This window comes from Corythoichthys intestinalis, chromosome 20 (genome assembly GCF_030265065.1).
Source record: "Corythoichthys intestinalis isolate RoL2023-P3 chromosome 20, ASM3026506v1, whole genome shotgun sequence".
Lineage (NCBI taxonomy): Eukaryota > Metazoa > Chordata > Actinopteri > Syngnathiformes > Syngnathidae > Corythoichthys > Corythoichthys intestinalis.
The window spans coordinates 27,092,542-27,114,647 of NC_080414.1; the positions used below are offsets into that span (position 1 = coordinate 27,092,542).

General features: G+C 40.3%; 1 protein-coding gene across 2 annotated transcripts in view; it reads left to right on the top strand.

The window, feature by feature from the left end:
- Positions 1 to 22,106, top strand: part of LOC130909007 (kinesin-1 heavy chain-like) — a 59,089-nt gene that overhangs the window by 28,787 nt on the left and 8,196 nt on the right. For both annotated transcript variants that reach the window (XM_057825043.1, XM_057825042.1), the window contains exons 8-23: positions 914 to 1,038; positions 1,151 to 1,255; positions 1,508 to 1,653; positions 4,515 to 4,663; positions 4,738 to 4,934; positions 5,337 to 5,405; positions 5,531 to 5,737; positions 10,753 to 10,896; positions 10,964 to 11,152; positions 11,334 to 11,451; positions 11,564 to 11,613; positions 15,424 to 15,533; positions 15,602 to 15,703; positions 15,780 to 15,840; positions 18,485 to 18,556; positions 21,467 to 21,571. In XM_057825043.1, coding sequence (XP_057681026.1) covers positions 914 to 1,038; positions 1,151 to 1,255; positions 1,508 to 1,653; positions 4,515 to 4,663; positions 4,738 to 4,934; positions 5,337 to 5,405; positions 5,531 to 5,737; positions 10,753 to 10,896; positions 10,964 to 11,152; positions 11,334 to 11,451; positions 11,564 to 11,613; positions 15,424 to 15,533; positions 15,602 to 15,703; positions 15,780 to 15,840; positions 18,485 to 18,556; positions 21,467 to 21,571 — 1,949 coding nt within the window. The remainder of the gene's footprint in view (positions 1 to 913; positions 1,039 to 1,150; positions 1,256 to 1,507; positions 1,654 to 4,514; positions 4,664 to 4,737; positions 4,935 to 5,336; positions 5,406 to 5,530; positions 5,738 to 10,752; positions 10,897 to 10,963; positions 11,153 to 11,333; positions 11,452 to 11,563; positions 11,614 to 15,423; positions 15,534 to 15,601; positions 15,704 to 15,779; positions 15,841 to 18,484; positions 18,557 to 21,466; positions 21,572 to 22,106) is intronic.

The following is a 22,106-nucleotide window of genomic DNA, read 5'->3' on the forward strand; positions in this document are numbered from 1 at the left end:
GTTGTTTTTTTCTATGAAGAGTCAAGTGAAATGTAGGAAAGAAAGAGAAACGTCTTGACTAGACCACCAGGTCGAAACTTGTGTCTCTTTATTCTCTTTCGTACTTTTCCCCCTCGACTCTGTATACAAACCGACATTGTGTGTGCGCCGGGCACGAGAATTTCTGCAGTGGAGCCACTTTCAGATACGCTGCTTTTTTTTTTTTTTCCACTCAAAGTTGTCAGCACGTCGTGTTTTTGATATCATTGCCAGAAAAACACACATAATAGGACACCTTGCAGCTTCCCTTTTAATGCTGTCCTTATAATAACGATCTGCTGCATCGTATATCACTTTGTGACTTTCCACCTCCATGATAATACGTTCTTCGTCCATGTTTGCTGGTGTTTAAACCGTGAATAAGCAACTGGGCTGTTACGTCCAGGCCCAGCTCCACCCATTTTGTCGGATGCGTGTCCGGCAAAAATAGAAAATAGCCTATACCATCCGGCGGGCTGCGGAGATAGTCCGCGGGCAATCCGGAGCACTGACGCGGCCGGTATACGTTGAACAATAGGATATAATAGGAACGGATTGGCCCCGGCGCTGTTTTTTACCGGAGTCGGACCGGAACCGCAACGATCATGCATCTGGTGTATTTGGGCCCTAAGTCTTTAATTAAACTAACATGCTTGTTTTTGCCGGAGTACAGAGTTCTCTCTGCTGGAAATTGTGGATATTATGATAGCTGATATATGCTAGGAGATGGCAGAAAAACACTACTTTTCTAGTAAAGTGAATTAAATCACTTGAGCGTAGTACAGTAAGTTGAATCTGATTACTAAATCAATAAAGAGTCATCATAAGATATCCTGTTGTTGTAGTGTATGTCAACAAAATTGGATGTTATTGCCTCTCTTTGTGTTTTTGTCAGACATGAACGAGCACAGCTCCAGGAGTCACAGCATTTTCCAAATCAACATCAAGCAGGAACACACCCAGACAGAGCAGAAACTCACCAGCAAACTCTACCTTGTCGACCTGGCCGGGAGTGAAAAAGTATTGAACATCTCTTTTCTCATTACCCTGTCTCCACATTAGTTGTACGTTCATCCTTATTGAGAAGCTGTGCAGTGCATCGAATAAAAAAACAATTGTTTTTCTCTCCAAGGTGGGGAAAACAGGAGCTGAGGGTACAGTGCTAGATGAAGCCAAGATGATCAACAAGTCCCTTTCTTCACTTGGAAATGTTATTTCAGCGCTGGCTGAAGGCTCGGTAAGTACGACTGCACATTTATGGAGCAATATTTAGTCATTTGGCTTTCAAACCGTGATTCAAATATGTTGGCTTGGAGTAGCATTTTTAGTGCCATAGCGACCCTCACATAACCTTCTGAAGTAGCAATGTTAGCGCCACTTCTATATATGGTGGATGATGCGTCATTCTATGCTCCTGTATCAATTCAACAATGACAGCAATCTTTCTTTTTATTTGTTTTGTAAACTATTCGTGGTGTGCCTTTGCCAGACGTATGTGCCATACAGGGACAGTAAAATGACCAGAATCCTACAGGACTCCCTAGGAGGAAACTGTCGGACTACCATGGTTATCTGCTGCTCACCTTCTTCTTTTAATGACGCTGAGACCCGATCTACACTCCTATTTGGACAAAGGTACATTTTAGAATCTTGAATCTAGAATCACAATCTAAAACAAAATCAGGAAATCACATTGGAGGATTTAAAAAAATAATTTTAATAAAAATAATAAAAAATAATAAAGTATTTACACCCCTTAGAATCAGCAATAACTATGACATGTAAAGAGTTGTCAGTTTACCTTAAAAAAAAGCCCACCTTTACCCCATGAGTAGTCACCCACCCACCACCCGTTTGAGCTCAATATTGTTACCTGTGCACCCCACAGTCAGTCATAATCCAACTGCTACCATGGGCAAGATCAGAGAGCTTTCGAAAGACACCAGAGAAACAAATTTTGAGCTCCATAAAGCTGGAAAAGTCTGTAGGACAATTGGAAAGCAGCTTGGTGAGAATAAATCAACAGTTGTAGCACTTGTTAGAAAATGGAAAAGGCTAAACATGACTAATACTGATACCTCGCACTGCGGTTCCATGTAAAATATCTCCTCGTGGGGCATCACTTATGATGAGAAAAGTAAGGGCTAAGCTTAGAACAACATGGCAGGAGCTGGTCAATGACCTGAAGGGAGCTGGATGCACAGTTTCAAAGGCTACTTTCAGTAGAACACTACGGTGAAATGGTTTAAAATCATGCATTGCTCAGAAGGTTTCACTGTTGAAGCCAGTACATGTGAAGGCCTGTCTGAAGTTTGCCAGGGACTATCTGAATGATGCAGAGGAGTCTTGGGAGAAAGTCAGATGAGACCAAAGTAGAACTTTTTGGTGCAAACTTTACTCATAGTGTGGGGAGAAAAAAGAAGGATGAGTACAATCCCAAGAACACCATCCCCACTGTGAAGTATGGGGGTGGAAACCTCATGTATTGGAGCTGCTTTTCGGCAAAGGGGACAGGACGACTGTACTGTATAAAGCAGAGGATGAATGGTGAAATGTATCGTCAGATTCTGAGCCACAACCCCCTTCCCTGAGTTAGAGACTTGAAGATGAGTTGTGGCTGGATCTTCCAACATGACAAGGATCCAAAGCACACAGCCAAGCTGACCAAGGAGTGGCTGCGTAAAAAGCATATCAAGGTTCTGGAGTGGCCAAGCCAGTCCCCAGACATCAATCCAATAGAAAGACTTTGGATGGAGGTGAAACTTCGTGTTTTTCAACGACAGTCCCGAAACCTGTCAGATCTCGAGGAGATTTGTGTGGAGGAATGGGCCAAAATCCCTGTTTCCGTATGTGAAGAACTACAGAAAAAGCGCCTGTCCTCTGTAATTGCAAACTAAGGTTTCTGCACTAAATATTAGCACTGATTTTCTCAGGGGTACAAATACTTATGAACCCCAGTAAATTACAGATAAATTATTGAAAAATCATTCAATGTAAGTTCCATTTTTTTTTAGCTTGTGTCTCTATAAGTGGAAATGTATGATTAAAATTTCAGACCGCTACCTATTTTCTATGTGGGTGAACTTGCACAACCATAAGGGGTGCAAATACAGTGTATCACAAAAGTGAGTACACCCCTCGCATTTTTGCAGATATTTAAGTATATCTTTACATGGGACACCACTGACAAAATGACACTCTGACACAATGAAAAGTAGTCTGTGTGCAGCTTATATAATAGTTAATTTATTTTCCCCTCAAAATAACTCAAATTATAGCCATTAATATCTAAACCCGTGGCAACAAAAGTGAATACACCGCATCGAAACTACATACATCCCTAAATGTCCAAATTGAGTACTGCTTGTCATTTTCCCTCCAAAATGTCATGTGACTCATTACAGGAGTGCTGTCGGCATTGCTGCAGAGATTGAAGAGGTGGGGGTCAGCGTGTTAGTGCTCAGACCATACGCCGCACTTTACATCAAATTGGTGTGCATGGCTGTCACCCCAGGAGGAAGTCTCTTCTGAAGACGGTACACAAGAAAGCCTGCAAACAGTTTGCTGAAGACATGTCAACAAAGCACATGGATTACTGGAACCATGTCCTATGGTCTGATGAGACGGGCGGGCTTTCTTGTGTACCATCTTCAGAAGAGGCTTCCTCCTGGAGTGACAGCCATGAACACCAATTTGATGTAGCGTGCGGCGTATGGTCTGAGCACTACCAGGCTGACCCCCCACCTCTTCAATCTCTGCAGCAATGCTGACAGCACTCCTGCGACGATCTTTCAAAATAAGCATTTGGATGTGACGCTCAGCACCTGCGCTCAGCTTCTTTGGACGACCAACCCGGGGCTTGTTCTGAGTGGACCCTGCTCTTTTAAAACGCTGCATGATCTTAGCCACTGTGCTGCAGCTCAGTTTCAGGGTGTTGGCAAGCTTCTTGTAGCCTTGGCCATCTTCATGTAGCGCAACAATACGTCTTTTAAGATCCTCAGAGTTCTTTGCCATGTGGTGCCATGTTGGAACTTTCAGTGACCAGTATGAGAGAGTGTGAGAGCTGCACTACAAATTTCAACACACCTGCTCCCTAGGCACACCTGAACCTATTAACACTAACGAGTCCATGACATTTTGGAGGGAACATGACAAGCAGTACTCAGTTTGGACATTTAGGGATGTAGTTTCTAAGGGGTGTACTCACTTTGTTGCCAGGGGTTTATATACTAATGGCTATATTTTGTGTTATTTTGAGGGGAAAATAAATTAACTCTATTATATAAGCTGCACACAAACTACTTTTCATTGTGTCAAAGTGTCATTATGTCAGTGTTGTCCCATGAAAAGATATACTTAAATATTTGCAGAAATGCGAGAGGTGTACTCACGTTTGTGATACACTGAACTTCTGTTCCTCACTGTATCAGACTTTCTGTAAGTGCTGCACTAAAATGAGCTAAAAATGCTTATTTGTTGCCTTTCTCTCTGACCAGGGCGAAGACCATCAAAAACACAGTAACTCTGAACATGGAGCTTACTGCAGAGCAGTGGAAGAGCAAGTATGAGAAAGAGAAGGAGAAGAACAAGGTACTGAGAACGAGCGTAACCTGGCTGGAAACTGAAATCAACCGCTGGAGGAAAGGTGACAATATTATACATGAAGAATGCCAAATTGACTCAAGCGTTTACTGAGAGTGGTGATGTCGCCCCTAACAGGAGAGACTGTGCCAGTGGAGGAACAGTTTGACAAGGAAAAGGCCAAAGAAGAGGCCAAAGCGGCAGATGTTGTTCCCAATGACAAGACAGAAGCCTCACCAGTACAAATCAGTCTTCCTGGTGTGAAACTCACGCCGGCTGAGACAGGACATTACGAGGCAGAGATGGCGAAACTCTACAAGGAGATGGATGACAAGGTAACGCAATTGATCACAATGACACTTCGACTGCAAGTGTTATAGAGCATTTTAGGTTCATCCTGATATCTCACATGAGAGAGAACGTCCCTTATTTTTTGTTAGTATCCTAGTGCATTCCTATAAATAATATAAAAATTGTTTTCACTTGACCTTATAATGGTGGAAAATTTGCATCAGTGTTAATTAACTTTTGTAGCAGGCATTTAAAGAACATATTCAAAAAACTTAAATCTAATAAAAAAAAAAAAAAAAAAAAAAAGAAGATATTACCTATTTATTTTGTTCCTGTCGCAGCATTATTGTGCCTCTTCTTTTTTGGCCAGCAGATGTCTCTTTTGGACACTTTGGTTACAAAATTAGCAGTGATCATCTTGTCCATTCATCCTTCACCTCTTCCAGGACGAGGAGATTAATCAACAGTCTCAAATGGTGGAGACGCTTAAGGAGCAGTTGTTGGACCAGGAGGAGGTGACAACCCTATCCCACCTTTCATCTTACCTCACCTTAACCTGGCAACAACACCCAAAATAACTGTCCAATTTTGTAGCAGTAAATATAAGCAAGCAATACCATCTGCATGTGTTTGTGTTAAGCTCCTTGCCTCTTCCCGGCGGGACCACGACAGCTTGCAGACAGAGCTGAAACGTCTGTTGACAGAGAATGAAGCTTCCAAAGAAGAGGTGAAGGAAGTGCTGCAGGCCCTGGAGGAACTTGCTGTTAACTATGACCTCAAAAGCCAGGAAGTGGAGAAAAAAACTCAGGAGTTTGAAGCCCTCAGTGAGGAACTGAATGAAAAATCTGTAAGTGCTTTATAACTTTTTATATCGTGCAGATGATTATTAAATATTAGGGATGTCCTAAATGCATATTTTTGCACCCGAGTCTGACTCATCTGATTTTGACAATCTGCTGACACCGAGTCACGATCCGATCCTCCAAAAAAGTTGTTTGTTGTTGCAGCAACATGCATCTTGAGCCCCTTTCAGACATATGCTGAACTCCGGTTAAATCCCGGGATTTAAATGGGTAGCCCTTACGTATGTCTGAAAGCAATTTCCTGGGTCGACTGAAACAGCGATGACACGGATAATAACCGGGTCGCATCCTAGTATAACGTCCGGGTCTTCACCTGGACACTGTATGCATGAAAGCAGCCGTTTAATTCCCTGCTCACAGCGCGAAGGCTAATGACATGAATATCATGGCGGGCCAATCGTCACTCCTTCTTGCTCCGCAGTAAGACAAAAAGCTGCAAACAACCTCGAAATTATCAATATGGCAAACTGAAAAGATAGCATAATTCAACTCAAAACATAACGGAATTAATTTGCTACTGAATCTTAGAACTGAGGAAGAGATAAACCACCGTCCATCTTTGTAAATGTGTGGTTTATTTTGTTGCTGATGCCGACCAAAAATGGCATAATCTTATGGATTATAAAATCCCATCCCGTCACGCACAGGGAGCGCCGGGTCGCCAACTCAGGACAAGTCTGAGGGGCAGTTTTCATGGCAACTCTGCGACACAAAGACGCAATGACTCAGTAGCGGACTCTCCTCGCGTGCATATGGTGTCGGCAAAGACGGAAAATTCTGAATCCTGCCTCTAAAGTGGAAGAATCCGATTGCTTGGGATTGAGGGGGGCTTCCTCAGCATGCATATCAAAGGCTCCTGCGGCGCGAGACCACGACGCTAACGTCAGCACTCGTACACGTCACATTGGGCGTGCGCAGCGGTGCTACTAAACATTAAAAACAGCAAATATGGCGGAATGTCGGCTTTAATTTACTGTTTTAATAATATTTTTAAATTAAATATGTTGAATGTTTCAATTTTTGTGCCTTTTTGAACAAAAGAAAAATGGCATTGCTTCGAGTGGGCGGGCATGTTTTTTTTTTCCCCAGGCAGAGGGAGCTTGGTGGGGTCAAAGTGCATCATTCTCTGTCTCCCTGTAAATCTGCACTGCCCCCTAGGGCCTGGCATGAATACTACACCGTTTTCATGCGGAATTGCGACATTGTTCAAATGGAGACGCAAATGCAAATTTGAAATTTTTCGTATTCTCGGAGAGTCACCATGTAATCGACTCCTAAAAGGGTCAAACCCGGGTAATTCCCGGTACATCTCCAAATGTCTGATAGTCAGGAAATGAAGGTGATATAAGCCTTAAAGGGGCTTTGGTCTTCGCGCCCCTGCCTCTTTGTAGACAGGCTGAGCAGCAGGGACAGAAATAACCCCCCCACACACACACACACACACATACAACACACACACACGTAGGAAGGGGCAGGGACTCAGTTTGGGGAAGTTTTGGCGAACGTATCAGGAATGTACAGTATTTCTCTTTCAATTGTTTACCTTTACTCAGTCAGTTTTTGTAACATGAATATTTGGGCTAAAGTACCTTATAAATATTCAAATCCTTTGCGTTATAAACTTTGTATTTAATATGTGTACAAAATTACGAGTTTTCTTGCTCATACAGTAATGTGAAAAAAATAGGACACCCCTTAAATTATTCAGTTCTTTATTAAAAATGTTCACATATCTATTTCTGATCTTGTTTTTCTTTATCATTGGAAAATAAAGTGATTTAATAGCATGCAAATAACAATAAATAACATAGTTTTTACTGTTTAAATACATGAACAAAAATGCATATTCTAACTGAGGAAAAAGTTAGGACACCCTACCACCTAATAGCTAGTGTTACCCTCTTTGACTGAAATAACTTCAGGGAGACGCTTTTTGTAGCTATTTACCAGTCTTTGGCATCGGTCTGAGGAAAGTTTGCCCCACTCCTCAACGCAGAATACTTTCAGCTGTGAGATGTTTGAGGGGTTTCTTGCATGTACAGCTTGTTTCAAGTCACCCCACAGCATCTCAATGGGATTAAGATCTGGGATTTGACTCGGCCATTCCACGGGACCCTTACTTTTCGGTCAGTCCTTGGTGAATTTACTAGTATGTTTTTGGTCATTGTCATGTTGCAGGGTCCAGTTTCGCTTCAGCTTTAATTTTTTTCACAGATGATCTCACATGTTTCGCTAGCACTCTCTGATATAAGATAAAATTCATGGAGGATTCAATGATGGTGAGCTGGCCAGGTCCTGCTGTAGCAAAGCATCCCCAAACCAGGACACTTCCAGCTCCATGCTTCACAGTTCTTCTGAGGTTCTTTTCCTGGAATGCTGTATTGGTTTTACGCCAAACACGTCCTCTGTTCCGGTGTCCAAATAATTCAATTTTAGATTCATCTGTCCAAAGAGCATTATTCCAGAAGTCCTGATCTTTGTCTACATTCACTCTGGCAAACCTCAGTCTGGCCTTCATGTTCTTCTTGGAGAGCAAAGGTTTCCTCCTGGCATGCCTCCCATGATGGTTGAACTTGTGAAGTCTCTTCCTGATTATAGAGGCATGCACTTTCACATCAACAGTAGCAAGAGCCTGCTGTAGGTCCTGTGATGACATTTTAGGGTTTTTGGAGACTTAGCATCTTGCCATCTGCTCTCGGGGTGAACTTGCTTGAACGGCCAGACCAGGGCATGTTGGCAGTGGTTATGAATGTCCTCTACTTGTTGACTATTTTTCGGACAGTGGAATGGCTGATTTCATATTCTTTTGAGATCTTTTGAAATCCCTTACCAGACTCATAAGCGTTTACAATCTTCTTTCTGGAGGCCTCGGGCAGCTCCTTTGATCTCACCAGGGGCGACGTACAGGGGTGAGAAGTGATGTTGATTCTAAGGGCCCATGCCCTGATTGGGCCCACAAAGAAAATTAGAACATTAGTTAATCATTTGCAAATTTAAATATTAATCATTATAATTTTAATAGGAATAAAACAAAGGGTTTCTTTTTCTTGTTCTGTTTTTGGCAAAAAGTAAACACCCAGAGAGCATATGTTTTGCCAGCCCCCCCCCCCCCCCCCTCCAACCCCCGTATTTTCAGTAAATGGTTGGTTACGCCCTTCCTTCGATCAGACTGGGAGCAGCGGTGCGCATTTACACCAGTCAGTGACTCGGAGTGTGCGGTACTGCAGAAATGTTTTCAAAACAAAAATCGGGTTATCAAAAGCGGAAAGAAAAGAAAGCAAAACAGGAGAAGGGTAGAAAAGGCCAACAGGATGTGACAAAGTACTTCACAAAGGAAGATTGGTGTCTTGTGTCAATATAGTGCTGAAAATTAACCTGTTCTTTCAGCCCTTTCCAGCCCCATTTGGAACCTTACGATGTCTATTACAAAGCTCTGAAACGTGGTCCCAGCTCACTCCGTAAGAAATACGGGATTTTCCCGGCCTCAATGAGCGACATTCACCTATTCGAAAACAATAATTCCAAATAATGACGCCATTTTTTGGTATCCTACAGATGTTGAAAGTTGGTATGGAATTTTTTTTTTTTTTTTTAAATCGGCTTGAATCCAGTTTGTCAAGAATTTATTGAATTTAGTTTGTTAACAAGGGACCTCACTTCGGAGCTGTAGCCTATAGTGGAGATCGCGAGTTTCCAGATGGGGCTAAGCCTACTCTATAATGAAATACTGTAATTGTTTGTTTGCTATTGTTTGCTCCACTTTTAGCTGACATTTAATCAGTACAGCAGGCAAACTCTTAGCAAGCTCTTCATACCAAAACAGTTGTATACTGTATACTGTAATGCAGGGTTCACTAAATCCGGACCTCGGTGCCACTTTTCCTGTCGTGTTTTCCATGTCTCCCTCCTCCAACACACCTGAATCAAATTAATCAGGATCATTATCAGGCTTCTGGAGGGGTGGCTGATGACATAATCATTTGATTCAGGTGTGTAAGGGGAGAGAGGCGTGGAAAACACGACAGGAAAAGTGGCACCGAGGTCCGGATTTAGTGAACCCTGCTGTAATGTATACTGTAGTATAGTTAAGTTAAAACATTTATTCTAAGTCATTCATTATGGTATTTGCTTGTAGAATATTTCTAATAAAAATATATTTAGATTATAAGAGATGGCCTTCAGTACATTTCTTATAGATATCAGTCTATTCATTATTGCTCTATACGCTGTATATTTACATGAATATATTTTCATCTTATATTAATGCAGAAAATGCACAAATTAGTGTGTAAAGATTCACCAGAATGCAGGGAATTACGTAGTTGATACTCTAAATGTGTGTGTGTCCCCTGGCACTGGTGGTTTGGCCCAAAGTGATATCTTTTCATGGGGCCCAAAATCCCTGGCAGCGCCCCTGGATCTCAACATGCTGTTTTGTCTCACTTCAACAGTCACTCACTGTTGAAAGTATTCTGCGTTGAGGAAAAGGGCAAACTTTCTTCAGCCTGATGTCAAAAACTGGTAGATGGCTACAAAAAAGCGTCTTACTGAAGTTATTTCAGCCAAAGCGGGTAACACTAGCTTTTAGGTGGTATGGCGTCCTCACTTTTTTTTTTGTTGTTGATAAATTTGATTTAATGAAAAAATCAGTGTTAATTTTTGTTGTTTACCTGCAATTAAATTACTTTTTTTTCCCCCGTGATAAAGAAAAACAAGATAAGAAATTGATATGTGAACATTTGTTCGTAAAGAACTGAATATTTCATGGGGTGTCCTAATTTTTCACATGACTGTAGTCTAGTCTTCTAGTTGCAAATAAAAATATGAGACTAGTCGGCTGGGAAATTAGTCAAAATTCCCATCCCTGATTTAAACAAAAGTTAATTAAAAACCCGATTCTCTGGAAAACGGCGCGATCGGCCCGATTTCCGATCACGTGATAATTGGGACATTTCTACTAAATATCATCAAATTGTTTTTGTTTACATATCCTCACTAGAGCTCTTTAGCCTCAATTGACTGCGAGCTCCTGAAACTGAAAGAGATAACCAACCACCAGAAGAAAAGGGTCGCAGAAATGATGGCGTCATTACTAAAGGACCTAACAGAGATAGGCCTTGCAGTGGGGAGCAATGATGTTAAGGTAACAAAATAATGAACCAAATATTTGAAGTTTTTCCCGCATCTAAACTCTATATGTGACCCACCAGCAACACGAGAGTAGTGGCGTTATTGACGAGGAGTTTACGGTGGTTCGGCTTTACATCAGTAAGATGAAGTCAGAAGTAAAAACGATGGTGAAACGCAGCAAACAGCTGGAGAGCTCACAGGCCGAGAGCACGCAGAAGATGGAGGGGACTGAGAGGGAATTAACAGCCTGCAAGCTGCGTGTATCTCAGGTAACTTACCAGCATCTCCTCTATTAAGTTGGTGCATATTTGCATATTTGACAGTCCCCTACTCTACACAACTCACTGACTTTTTTTTTTTAGCATTATGGGTTTAAAACTGCTGTCACTTGATTTGTCTGAGTTTATGTTTACCATTTTTGTGTTTTTGCTTTTGCCTTTTTGTGGGCAGTATGAAGCTAAAATAAAATCCCTGACAGACTGTCTCCAGAATGTGGAGCAGAAGAAAAGACAGTTGGAGGAAAATGTGGACTCTCTTAATGAAGAAATAGTCAGGATCAGAGCACAAGGTGAATACTACTAAGATATTTTTCATTTATTTTGTCTGTTCTACTATTACATGTTCATGAAAGAATGAAAATTTTTATTCATCTACTAAAAATCCAAATTTTCTCCCTCCAGAAAGAGTGAATGTTATGGAAAATGAGATCCAGTCTGCCAACGAGGTGAAGGTACTCTGCCATTAACCCCTCCCTTGCTGTCATATGTGCTAAAGTTTAGCACACACGCACACATATTATTTCTTTTTTCTGTGGTGCATATTTGACATAATGAAAAATTAGCCTCTCTTACCCATTTGGTATTTCATAAAGTCTTTGCGCCTGTGAATGGCGCAAAGAGTTGTGGATACACCTTCCCAGTGACAACCTTGACTTTACATAGTTGGTGATTTAATGACTTGCGTGAGTCTTCTGTTAAACACACAAAACAGTGATCCTGATTTGATCTGCCTATTAAAAGGAAGTTAAAGTCCTTTGTTAAAGCAACACTAGGTAACTTTTCAACCTTTCTCAAATATTTTCATAACATTTGTGATATGTCGATTGAAAACTAGTTGAATGACACCTCTTTTATATCTTGAGGGGGTCTGTATCGCTTTCACTGGGACTAATTAATTTTTGGGAGGGTGACAGGAACCCCGTCACACACAAAAAAAACTACAAATGTGCTGACTGCTTTACGGCATATGGAACTTCCCCTTTGGGCTAGGGCATAGTTGTCAAACCAGTTCCACAAAGGGCCAAGTGAGTGCTGGATTTTGTTCCGACCGGTACCGCGCAAACAGTTTAACCAATGAATTTTCTGTTGAAACAAGCAGCACCTGACAAAGTTTAACTGATTACCCATGTAAGAGATCAGATTGGTCAAAAGGTGTCCTCTTCATTGGTTGGAAAGAAAACCTGCACCCACTTGGTCCTTTATGGAGTCAGTTTGACACCAGTGGGCTAGGGGTTAGCCACACTAAGCGACACGGTTGCTTACCGTCATATGCTATTATTTAGCTACAACTGGATTCATTACCTTATTACTTTTCATCCTTCACACAGCCGCTGGAAACAGATACAGTGGGGCAAATAAGTATTTGGTCAACCACCAACTGTGCAAGTTCTCCTACTTGAAAAGATTAGAGAGGCCTGTAATTGTCAACATGGGTAAACCTCAACAATGAGAGACAGAATGTGGAAAATAAAAAACAGAAAATCACAGTTTGATTTTTAATGAATTTATTTCCAAATTAGAGTGGAAAATAAGTATTTGGTCACCTACAAACAAGATTTCTGGCTGTCAAAGAGGTCTAACTTCGAACAAAGTCTAACAAGGCTCCACTCGTTACTTGCATTAATGGCACCTGTTTTAACTCATTATCGGTATAAAAGACACCTGTCCACAATCAATCAGTCACACTCCAAACTCCACTATGGCCAAGACCAAAGAGCTGTCGAAGGACACCAAAGACAAAATTGTAGACCTGCACCAGGCTGGGAAGACTGAATCTGCAATAGGTAAAACGCTTGGTGTAAAGAAATCAATTGTGGGAGCAATTATTAGAAATTGGAAGAAATACAAGACCACTGATAATCTCCCTCGATCTGGGGCTCCATGCAAGATCTCACCCCGTGGCGTCAAAATAATAACAATAACGGTGAGCAAAAATCCCAGAACCGCACGGGGGGACCTAGTGAATGACCTACAGAGAGCTGGGACCACAGTAACAAAGGCTACTATCAGTAACACAATGCGCCGCCAGGGACTCAAATCCTGCACTGCCAGACGTGTCCCCCTGCTGAAGAAAGTACACGTCCAGGCCCGTCTGCGGTTCGCTAGAGAGCATTTGGATGATCCAGAAGAGGAGGAGGAGAAAGAATACTGAATTGCATCCGAAGAACACCATACCCACTGTGAAGCATGGAGGTGGAAACATCCTGCTTTGGGGCTGTTTTTCTGCAACGGGGCCAGGACGACTGATCTGTGTAAAGGAAAGAATGAATGGGGCCATGTATCGAGAGATTTTGAGTGAAAATCTCCTTCCATCAGCAAGGGCATTGAAGATGAGATGTGGCTGGATCTTTCAGCATGACAGTGATCCCAAACACACAGCCAGGGCAACAAAGGAGTGGCTTCGTAAGAAGCATTTCAAGGTCCTGGAGTGGCCTAGCCAGTCTCCAGATCTCAACCCCATAGAAAATCTGTGGAGGGAGTTGAAAGTCCGTGTTGCCCATTGACAGCCCCATAACATCACAGCTCTCGAGGAGATCTGCATGGAGGAATGGGCCAAAATACCAGCAACAGTGTGTGAAAAGCTTGTGAAGAGTTACAGAAAACGTTTGGCCTCCGGTATAGCCAACAAAGGGTACATAACAAAGTATTGAGATGAACTTTTGGTATTAACCAAATACTTATTTTCCACTATGATTTGCAAATAAATTCTTTAAAAATCAAACAATGTGATTTTTCTGTTTTTTTTTACACATTCTGTCTCTCATGGTTGAGGTTTACCCATGTTGACAATTACAGGCCTCTCTAATATTTTCAAGTAGGAGAACTTGCTCAATTAGTGGTTGACTAGATACTTATTTGCCCCACTGTATGTTGTTTAATCTATCTGCAGGTGACCATCATGATATTAGAGACACTACACGGTAGTGCGCTGGTCCTCATGGGAAACTGTTTTCCTTAAAGTGACTGTCACAGCATAAAAAAATCTTAAATAGCAATATTTTGTGAATTAGAATCATATTTTGAGACGATTCGACTATATACAATGATTTAGCAAAGCGCAGATGACGAGAAATTAGTCATTTAATCTGCCGTTTAGCCCCGCCTGTCATTATAGCGCTTTAGCGTCCCCAGCTGGACGATGACGTCGGCAGGGTCACGATTTCAGCTGATTTAGAATTCAGCCCATTGAGGGGGACGATTCAGAACGAGGAAAATTGCGACAGAGAGCAGCAAATATCATTGTTTCAATCTCTCTATTCCAATATTAAACACAGGACATTCTTTTTATCCAAGTATTTTTTCCCCAATCGCTAAATAAATGTATGGTATGGTATGGTATGATCATGACAAATAACAGTCTTGTGCTAAAGATGAAATATTCAAAATACATTTATTCAGTATGACAGGGCAAAATTACTGCATTATGGTCAAAACTGTCGACTTCTTGCACCTCCCGAACCGTATTTTATGCCACCAGCGTGAGTCAGGCTTTTGCCATTTCCCTACCCCGGCTTCGGAGACTGAGGAAACAGCATAAACAAAACAGGAGGCGTGACAGCTAGCTTTTATTGTAACCCGAACCGAGTGGCGATTCCAAGTTTTTTCTCGCCTTTCGAAAACGAAAATCACGCAAAACTACGCCAACTCATGTCACACACGGCGGCGGGGTTGATTGTCTTCACTGATCGGCCAGCCCACGGAGGCGGGCAGGCAGTGCTCGTCGCCGGAGGTGGGGTGGGGGGGGAGGAAATGCTTAAAATGACAAATCACACAATACTACCCCAACTCACACACGGTGGCCGGGTTGATTGTCTTCACCGATGGGCCAGCCCACAGCATAATATAAAACACGAAGCTTATTCTTTTCGTTGTCTGTCCAATGGTTGCTCAACCCGAGACTGGAGCCGGAAGTCACTCATTTTCATGGTGCTGGATTTAAAAAATTGAATAACTAAATCGATTGCTTCCACACACATCCAAGCTGTCCATTTCATTCAGGAGCATAAAATACCGTGTGAAATTTGAAATAAATATGCTTTTTGCTGTCATAGGCACTTTAAGGCAAAACACTACCGCTTTTGTCCAAACTAAAAAGTTACCAAGTGTTGCTTTATATCTCGCAAGCCGTATAATGAATTTTAATAAAACATTCATTTATTTAATGTAAAACTGAGCCGCTTCAGAGGCTCCTGAGCTGCGGTTTGCTTAACCCTGCGCTAAACTGTAAAGATGAGCAGCTATTACTTTGTTTTTCTAACTAGGAAGCTGTGGAGAAGCAAATCCTGTCTCACCGAGAGGCCCATCAGAGGCAAATCAGCAATCTGAGAGACGAGCTTGACAGCAAAGACAAGCAGATCACTGAGCTACAGGAGTAAGAAACCACCATCACTTATCACTAATCGCAACCTCATTTCAACCTAATCCTGAATACGTGCACAGTGAGAACCAGGAGATCAGGCTGGAACAGGAAAGGTGGCGAGTTGAGCATGAAAAGCTCAAGGCGGTGGAGCAAGAGAAGAGTCGCCAACTACAAGAGCTCACGTAACATCACTGCCTCTCTAGTCATTGGAATTGGTGTTACTTTTAGTTATACTGTCCGTGCATTCTTTTCTGATAGGGAGATGCAGGACAAGCGGGAGCAAACAAAGCAGGACCTGAAGGGACTGGAAGAAACTGTGGTCAGTTCCCAGCTTGTACACACAGAAAGTCAAGGGTTGGGAATATTGTTTCGGAAAAGAAAAAGAAGCAGCATACACTGCTGGCCAAAAATATTGGCACCCCTGCAATTCTGTCAGATAATGCTCAATTTCTCCCAGAAAATGATTGCAATTACAAATGCTTTGGTAGTAATATCTTCATTTATTTTGCTTGCAATGAAAAAACACAAAAGAGAGTGGGGGGAAAAAAAATATCACTATCATTTTACACAAAACTCGAAAAATGGGCCTGACAAAAGTATTGGCACCCTCAGCCTAATACTTGGTAGCACAACCTTTAGACAAAATAACTGCGAAAAACCGCTTCCGGTATCCATCAATGACTTTCTTACAATGTTCTGCTACAATTTTAGACCATTCTTCTCTGGTAAACTGCTCCAGGTCTGTGAGATTTGAAGGGTGCCTTCTCCAAACTGCCATTTTCAGATCTCTCCACAGATGTTCTTTGGGATTCAGGTCTGGACTCATTGCTGGCCACTTTAAAAGTCTCCAGTGCTTTCTCTCAAACCATTTTCTAGGTCTTTTTGAAGTGTGTTTCGGGTCATTGTCCAGCTGGAAGACCCATGACCTCTGAGGGAGACCCAGCTTTCTCACACTGGGCCCTACATTATGCTGCAAAATTGTCTTCAGACTTCATAATTCCATGCACACAGTCAAGCATTCCAGTGCCAGAGGCAGCAAAGCAACCGCAAAACATCACGGAACCTACGCCATGTTTGACTGTGGGGACCGTGTTCTTTTCTTTGAAGGCCTCATTTTTTCCCCTGTAAACTCAATATTCATGCCTTTTCACCAAAAACTGTACTTTTGTCTCATCTGACCAGAGAACATTCTTCCGAAACTTTTTTTGCTTTCTCAGGTAAGTTTTGGCAAACTCCAGGCTGGCTTTCTTATGTCTCTGGGTCAGAAGCGGGGTCTTGCTGGGTATTATACCATATAATCCCTTTGCATTCAGACACTGACGGATAGTACGGATTGACACTGTTGAACCCTCGGACTGCAGGACAGCTTGAACTTGTTTGGATGTTAGTCGAGGTTCTTTATCCACCATCCGCACAATTTTTTGTTGAAATCTCTCGTCATTTTTTTTTTTCCCGTCCACATCTTGGGAGGTTAGCCACAGTGCCATGGGCTTTACACTTATTGATGGCACTGCACATGGTAGACACAGGACATTCCCATCTTTGGAGATGGACTTGTAGCCTTGAGATTGCCCATGCTTCCTCACAATTTTGCTCCTCAAGTCCTCAGACAGTTCTTTGGTCTTCTTTCTTTTCTCCATGCTCAATGTGGTACACACAAGTGCACAGGACAGAGGTTGAGTCAACTTTAATCCATTTTAACTGGCTACAAGTGTGATTTAGTTAATGCCACTACCTCTTATGTGACACAGGTAAGTAACAATTGCTGTTAATTACACAAATTTGAGAAGCACATGATTTTTCGAAGGGTACCAATACTTTTGTCCAACCCATTTTTGAAGTTTTGTGTAAAATGATAATGATTCTTTTTTTTTTTTTTTTTTTTACATTATCTTTTGTGTTTTTTCATTGCAAGCAAAATAAATGATATTACAACCAAAGCATTGTAATTGGGTAACACTTTATAATAACTATCCGTTTTACTAGTTAATAAATCATTAGTAAACTGTTGATAAATGATTTATTGTTGATTTGAGAAATATTTGTTAACAGTTTGTTAAGCATATACAGGGTGTTCCAATATGGTTGACCCCATTCTAAATGCCCATGCTAGTTGATTGATCTTAATAAAACTATATACACTTTATGTTGAAGTTCATAAGTTTTATTGGTTAAATATACAAAGAAAAGTACAAATATTTGTTGGTTCTATGGCAGATTTTCATAAATGTGCCACATGAGCGCTGCCTGCAAAATGCTTTATCAAAATGCCTTTTTCTTTTGAAGTGAACGGCATTTCTTAACTTGAAAAGATAGAAATGCCAAATGTTACACACAAAAAACTTGAAACGTTTCTACACAAACTGTGTTTCAGGTTAAGAACACCCTGTAAATGCTTAACAAACTGTTAACAAATACTTCACAAATCAACAATAAAGCATTTATCAACAGTTTACTAATGATCTATTAACTAGTGAAACGGATAGTTATTATAAAGTGTTACCTGTAATTGCAATCATTTTCTGGGTGAAAGTGAGCATTATCTGACAAAATTGCAGGCGTGCCAAAACTTTTGGCCAGCAGTGTATGCTGGTTGTTGTGATTTTGTGCTGGTCATGTTGGTTACCAAATAAAAGCATTGTTTTTCTCCAAGCAAGTTAGTTAATAATTCATTGGACAATTGCCCACTCCGGATGTGAAAATCATTTTACTGGCAAACAATCACATTTTCTGCATAGTGGAGTAAACAAATGACTCAGTAAAATCCACAATTTACAAATAGGATGATGTGAAACTGCTGAGTAAATATAAATTTGAGCTGCCACACGCGTTTTAGTTTTTCTGTCCCAAAGTGAGTGCAGCAGGATAATAACATGTTTGCTTACTACAAAATTATAATGATTATGTGAACCATCTCTTAATGCCCCCACACTCCAAATCTCTTTTCATCTTGTTACATACAGGCTCGTGAGCTGCAGACACTTCACAATCTCAGAAGACTTTTCGTCCAAGACTTGGTCATTAAAGTCAAAAAGGTAGGTAGAGATTCAGTAATACAATATTGTACAGAATAATGTAACTCTACATCAGTATAAACTACAACTTTTATTGGAGAATAATATAGAGTTTTAAATGAATCCATAGGCGGAGTTTGACTCTTGGGGCAGGGGGAAACAACATGTTAATGACCCAAAAACGCAGTGTCAGCAATAAAATTAACTTACAAGAATATTTATAATAAAAAGTTGACAATGAGCGTTTTTTGTTTCCCACCATTCTTGAGGGGAATTCTAAATCAGGCTGCTTAGGCAATACTTTTCGACAAGATCGTCATCCATTGAATTTGGTACACCCACTGGTGTCGTACCAATGTAGTTACCCCAGTCAAAAATTGTAACCCCTGGGTGGAGCCATATGAAGGTAGATTTGTGTCTTTATTATTCAATCAAATATGTGTTTGAATGCAAAAATAAAATTGGAACTCAAAAAAATGCATGTGAAAGCTATTTTTCTTTGATAAATTTTTAATTTAATAAAATTTTTAATTTTTGGGGGGGGGGGGGGGTTGAAGACAATTTTTTTTTGTTTTTTGTTTTTTTTTGATTGAAGCAACTTTTTTATTGAAGTAATGTTGATTTGTGTTTGGGTCACATTTTGGATAGGACATTTTTCTATTATTCAATCAAAAAATAAGTTGCTTAAAAAATATAGATATTCAAAAAGAAAAATCACTTCAATTAAAAAGAAAAATTTCAATCATAGGAAAAAGTTTTTGAATTCGAAAAAATATTTGAGATTGAAAAATTTGTATTTGAACACTTAATTTTTCATTGAAAAAGTTTTCTTTGAAACAATCCTTTTTGTGTTTGGGCCATATTAGGATTGGGACATTTGTGTCTAAATCATTCAATCCCCCAAAAAGTTGCTTCAATCAAAAAAAATATTTTCAATCAAAGAAAAAAATCATTTAAAAAAATATTTTTTTCTCTAATAATATATATACTGTATATATATATATATATATATATTTTTTTTAAATTATATGCAAAGCAAATGACTGTCTAAGGTGCTCAAAGAATAATTTCGACCCATTATAAAAATGTTTTTTTGTTCATTTCATTCATTTTTGTTGCAGTTTTATTGCTTTACAACCATATACTATATAGAACTATATATACTATATGTATATATATATATATATATAGGAAAGGGAATACATGCAATGACACTTTTTGGCCATATATATATATGAGAGAGAGAAAGTCAATACATGCAATGACACTTTTCGGCCACTGGGGGGGGCTGGCCCTGGCCCCCCTTAAAATCCGCTTATGAATGTATCCATTGCCAAAAGGATTCATCATAACTAAAGTTGTCCGATCATGATTTTTTAACTGATATCTCGGTATTGTCCAACTCTAAAAATCCAATACGATATCAAACTGATACCGATATGTGCAGTCGTGAACTTAACATATTATGGCTAATTGTATTGTGATGCCGCATTGGATACTTTAATTATGTAACAACGTCAAGGTTTTCCAAATCAACATTATGTTAAAAAAAAAAAAAAAAAAAAGGCTAGGTTCATACTGCAGGTCTTAAGGCACAAATCTGTTTTTTCCGACTTAAGTCAGGCATCACCTTGATGGTTTGAACAGCACAGGTCGCATGAAAGTGGACCATTTCAAATCCGATCTAGGTCACTTTCCTATTTGGTGGCTGCGATCCGAACTGTCAAGTCCCCCAAAATGGAATTCATGTATTAGGTCAGCAAAGAGCGAGAGAGACATGGCGCTACGTTAGCGGTAGCGGTGTGCATTAGCGTTAGCGCCTAGCTTGAACGCGGCTTTTAGGGATGAAGCGAGCTTGACAACAGTTACAAAAGAAATAAAATGGGGTGTTAATCTGTGCTCCAAATGACCAATATTTAAAGATTGCATACACGGCCAAGAGTCGGGGCAAACTGTTTGTGTATGTGTGTGTCATGCATGCACAGTGCGTGCATGCAATTAATCCATATAAACTTTTAATATAAGACTAAACGAGGATTATTTATATCTGTTATTTGTGTCATCTTTTTGGAAATCAAAATATGATCACCTTAGAATGACGTTGACATTTGTTTTGATGATCCTGAGTAGTGGGTCAGTTTCTACAGCGCATCTCGGACTGCGAATTAGTTACTTGAACGCGCTAAATGGACAAAGGCCCTCTGAATGGGCACGTCAAAAACACAAATAGGACAAAAATCGGAATTGTGCATGAAGACCTGCAGTATCAACCTAGCCAAAGAGAACAACTTCAACTGAAGTTATGGGAAAAAGTGCCTATACTGCACTATGATTGTTGAAATCACTCTAATAGCATAACACATCCCAAGCATCTTAGTTTGGAGACATCAAATGGTCAATAAACATAACTGCTGTGCTCAGTTGTAACCAGCCCGGGGCGTAAGAAAATGAATAAGAGAAAATAATTGAGAAGCACTGGTTTCATTGATCTCACACAATGATTTGCGATTGTGTAAATACTGAACAAGTTTTGTTCTAAACTTTTCTAAATTTCGATCTGACGTTACACCGAGCCTACTAGAATTAGTATTCCAAGCCCCATATTTATGCTCCTGCTATAAATATATTCCATTTAATTTGCACTTTTGATGAGAAATTACTGAATCTGGAGTGCACAACATGAATAAGTGCAATGAGCAAGCCATCTGGTTTTACGAAGGTGGCATCTGTAAATAAATTGAGCCTTGAGGTTGGTCCTCATATCCACCGACCTTCGTACTCGGCTTGATATGACTAACAGAGCAGCTTTCTTCAAAAATAAATGACATTGTTTGGTCAATAAGGATATGTTAAACTAATACAAACCAATACTACTACGGTATTAATTTGCCAAGTTCTATAAAGATGCTAAAAATAAATGTCTTTCAACAGAATGCTCAGGTAAGCTCAGAAGAACGAGAAGTCAGCACTGCCCAGAAAAGGAAGATATCCTTCCTGGAAAACAACCTGGAGCAGCTAACCAAAGCTCACAAACAGGTAACTAAAACTGTTTACTGTGGAAAAACATTAATGACTAAATAGTTCTAGCAGTAAGGACAGTTTTAACAGACAAAAAATGTCAAATTTTGATGCTGCTGAGAAACCTGAATTTCCCCTATGGAGAATCAATAAAGGATTATCTTATTTTAAACCTATGCAGTTTTATTCGGTTCAGCTCACTTGCTGAAGGATATACTATAATTTTCGGACAATAAGACGGTATTTTTTTTCCCTCATTTTGAATTACCCGGCTTATAGTCCAGTGCGGCTTATTTGTTGATTTATTTGGGTTAATAGGCAACAATTTATTTGACAGCGGCATCATAAAACTGCCATAAGACAGTCATAAAAATGACATGACACTATCATGGGCATAAATGAATGCTTATGACAGATGTCATATGTGTCATCCGGCAAATTATGTCACTAACTTATGTCCAGCTCAGATTTTTTACATCCATTCAAAAGTGAGATAATTTGCCGGATGACACAAAATGACATCTGTCATAAGCATTCATTATGCTCATGGCAG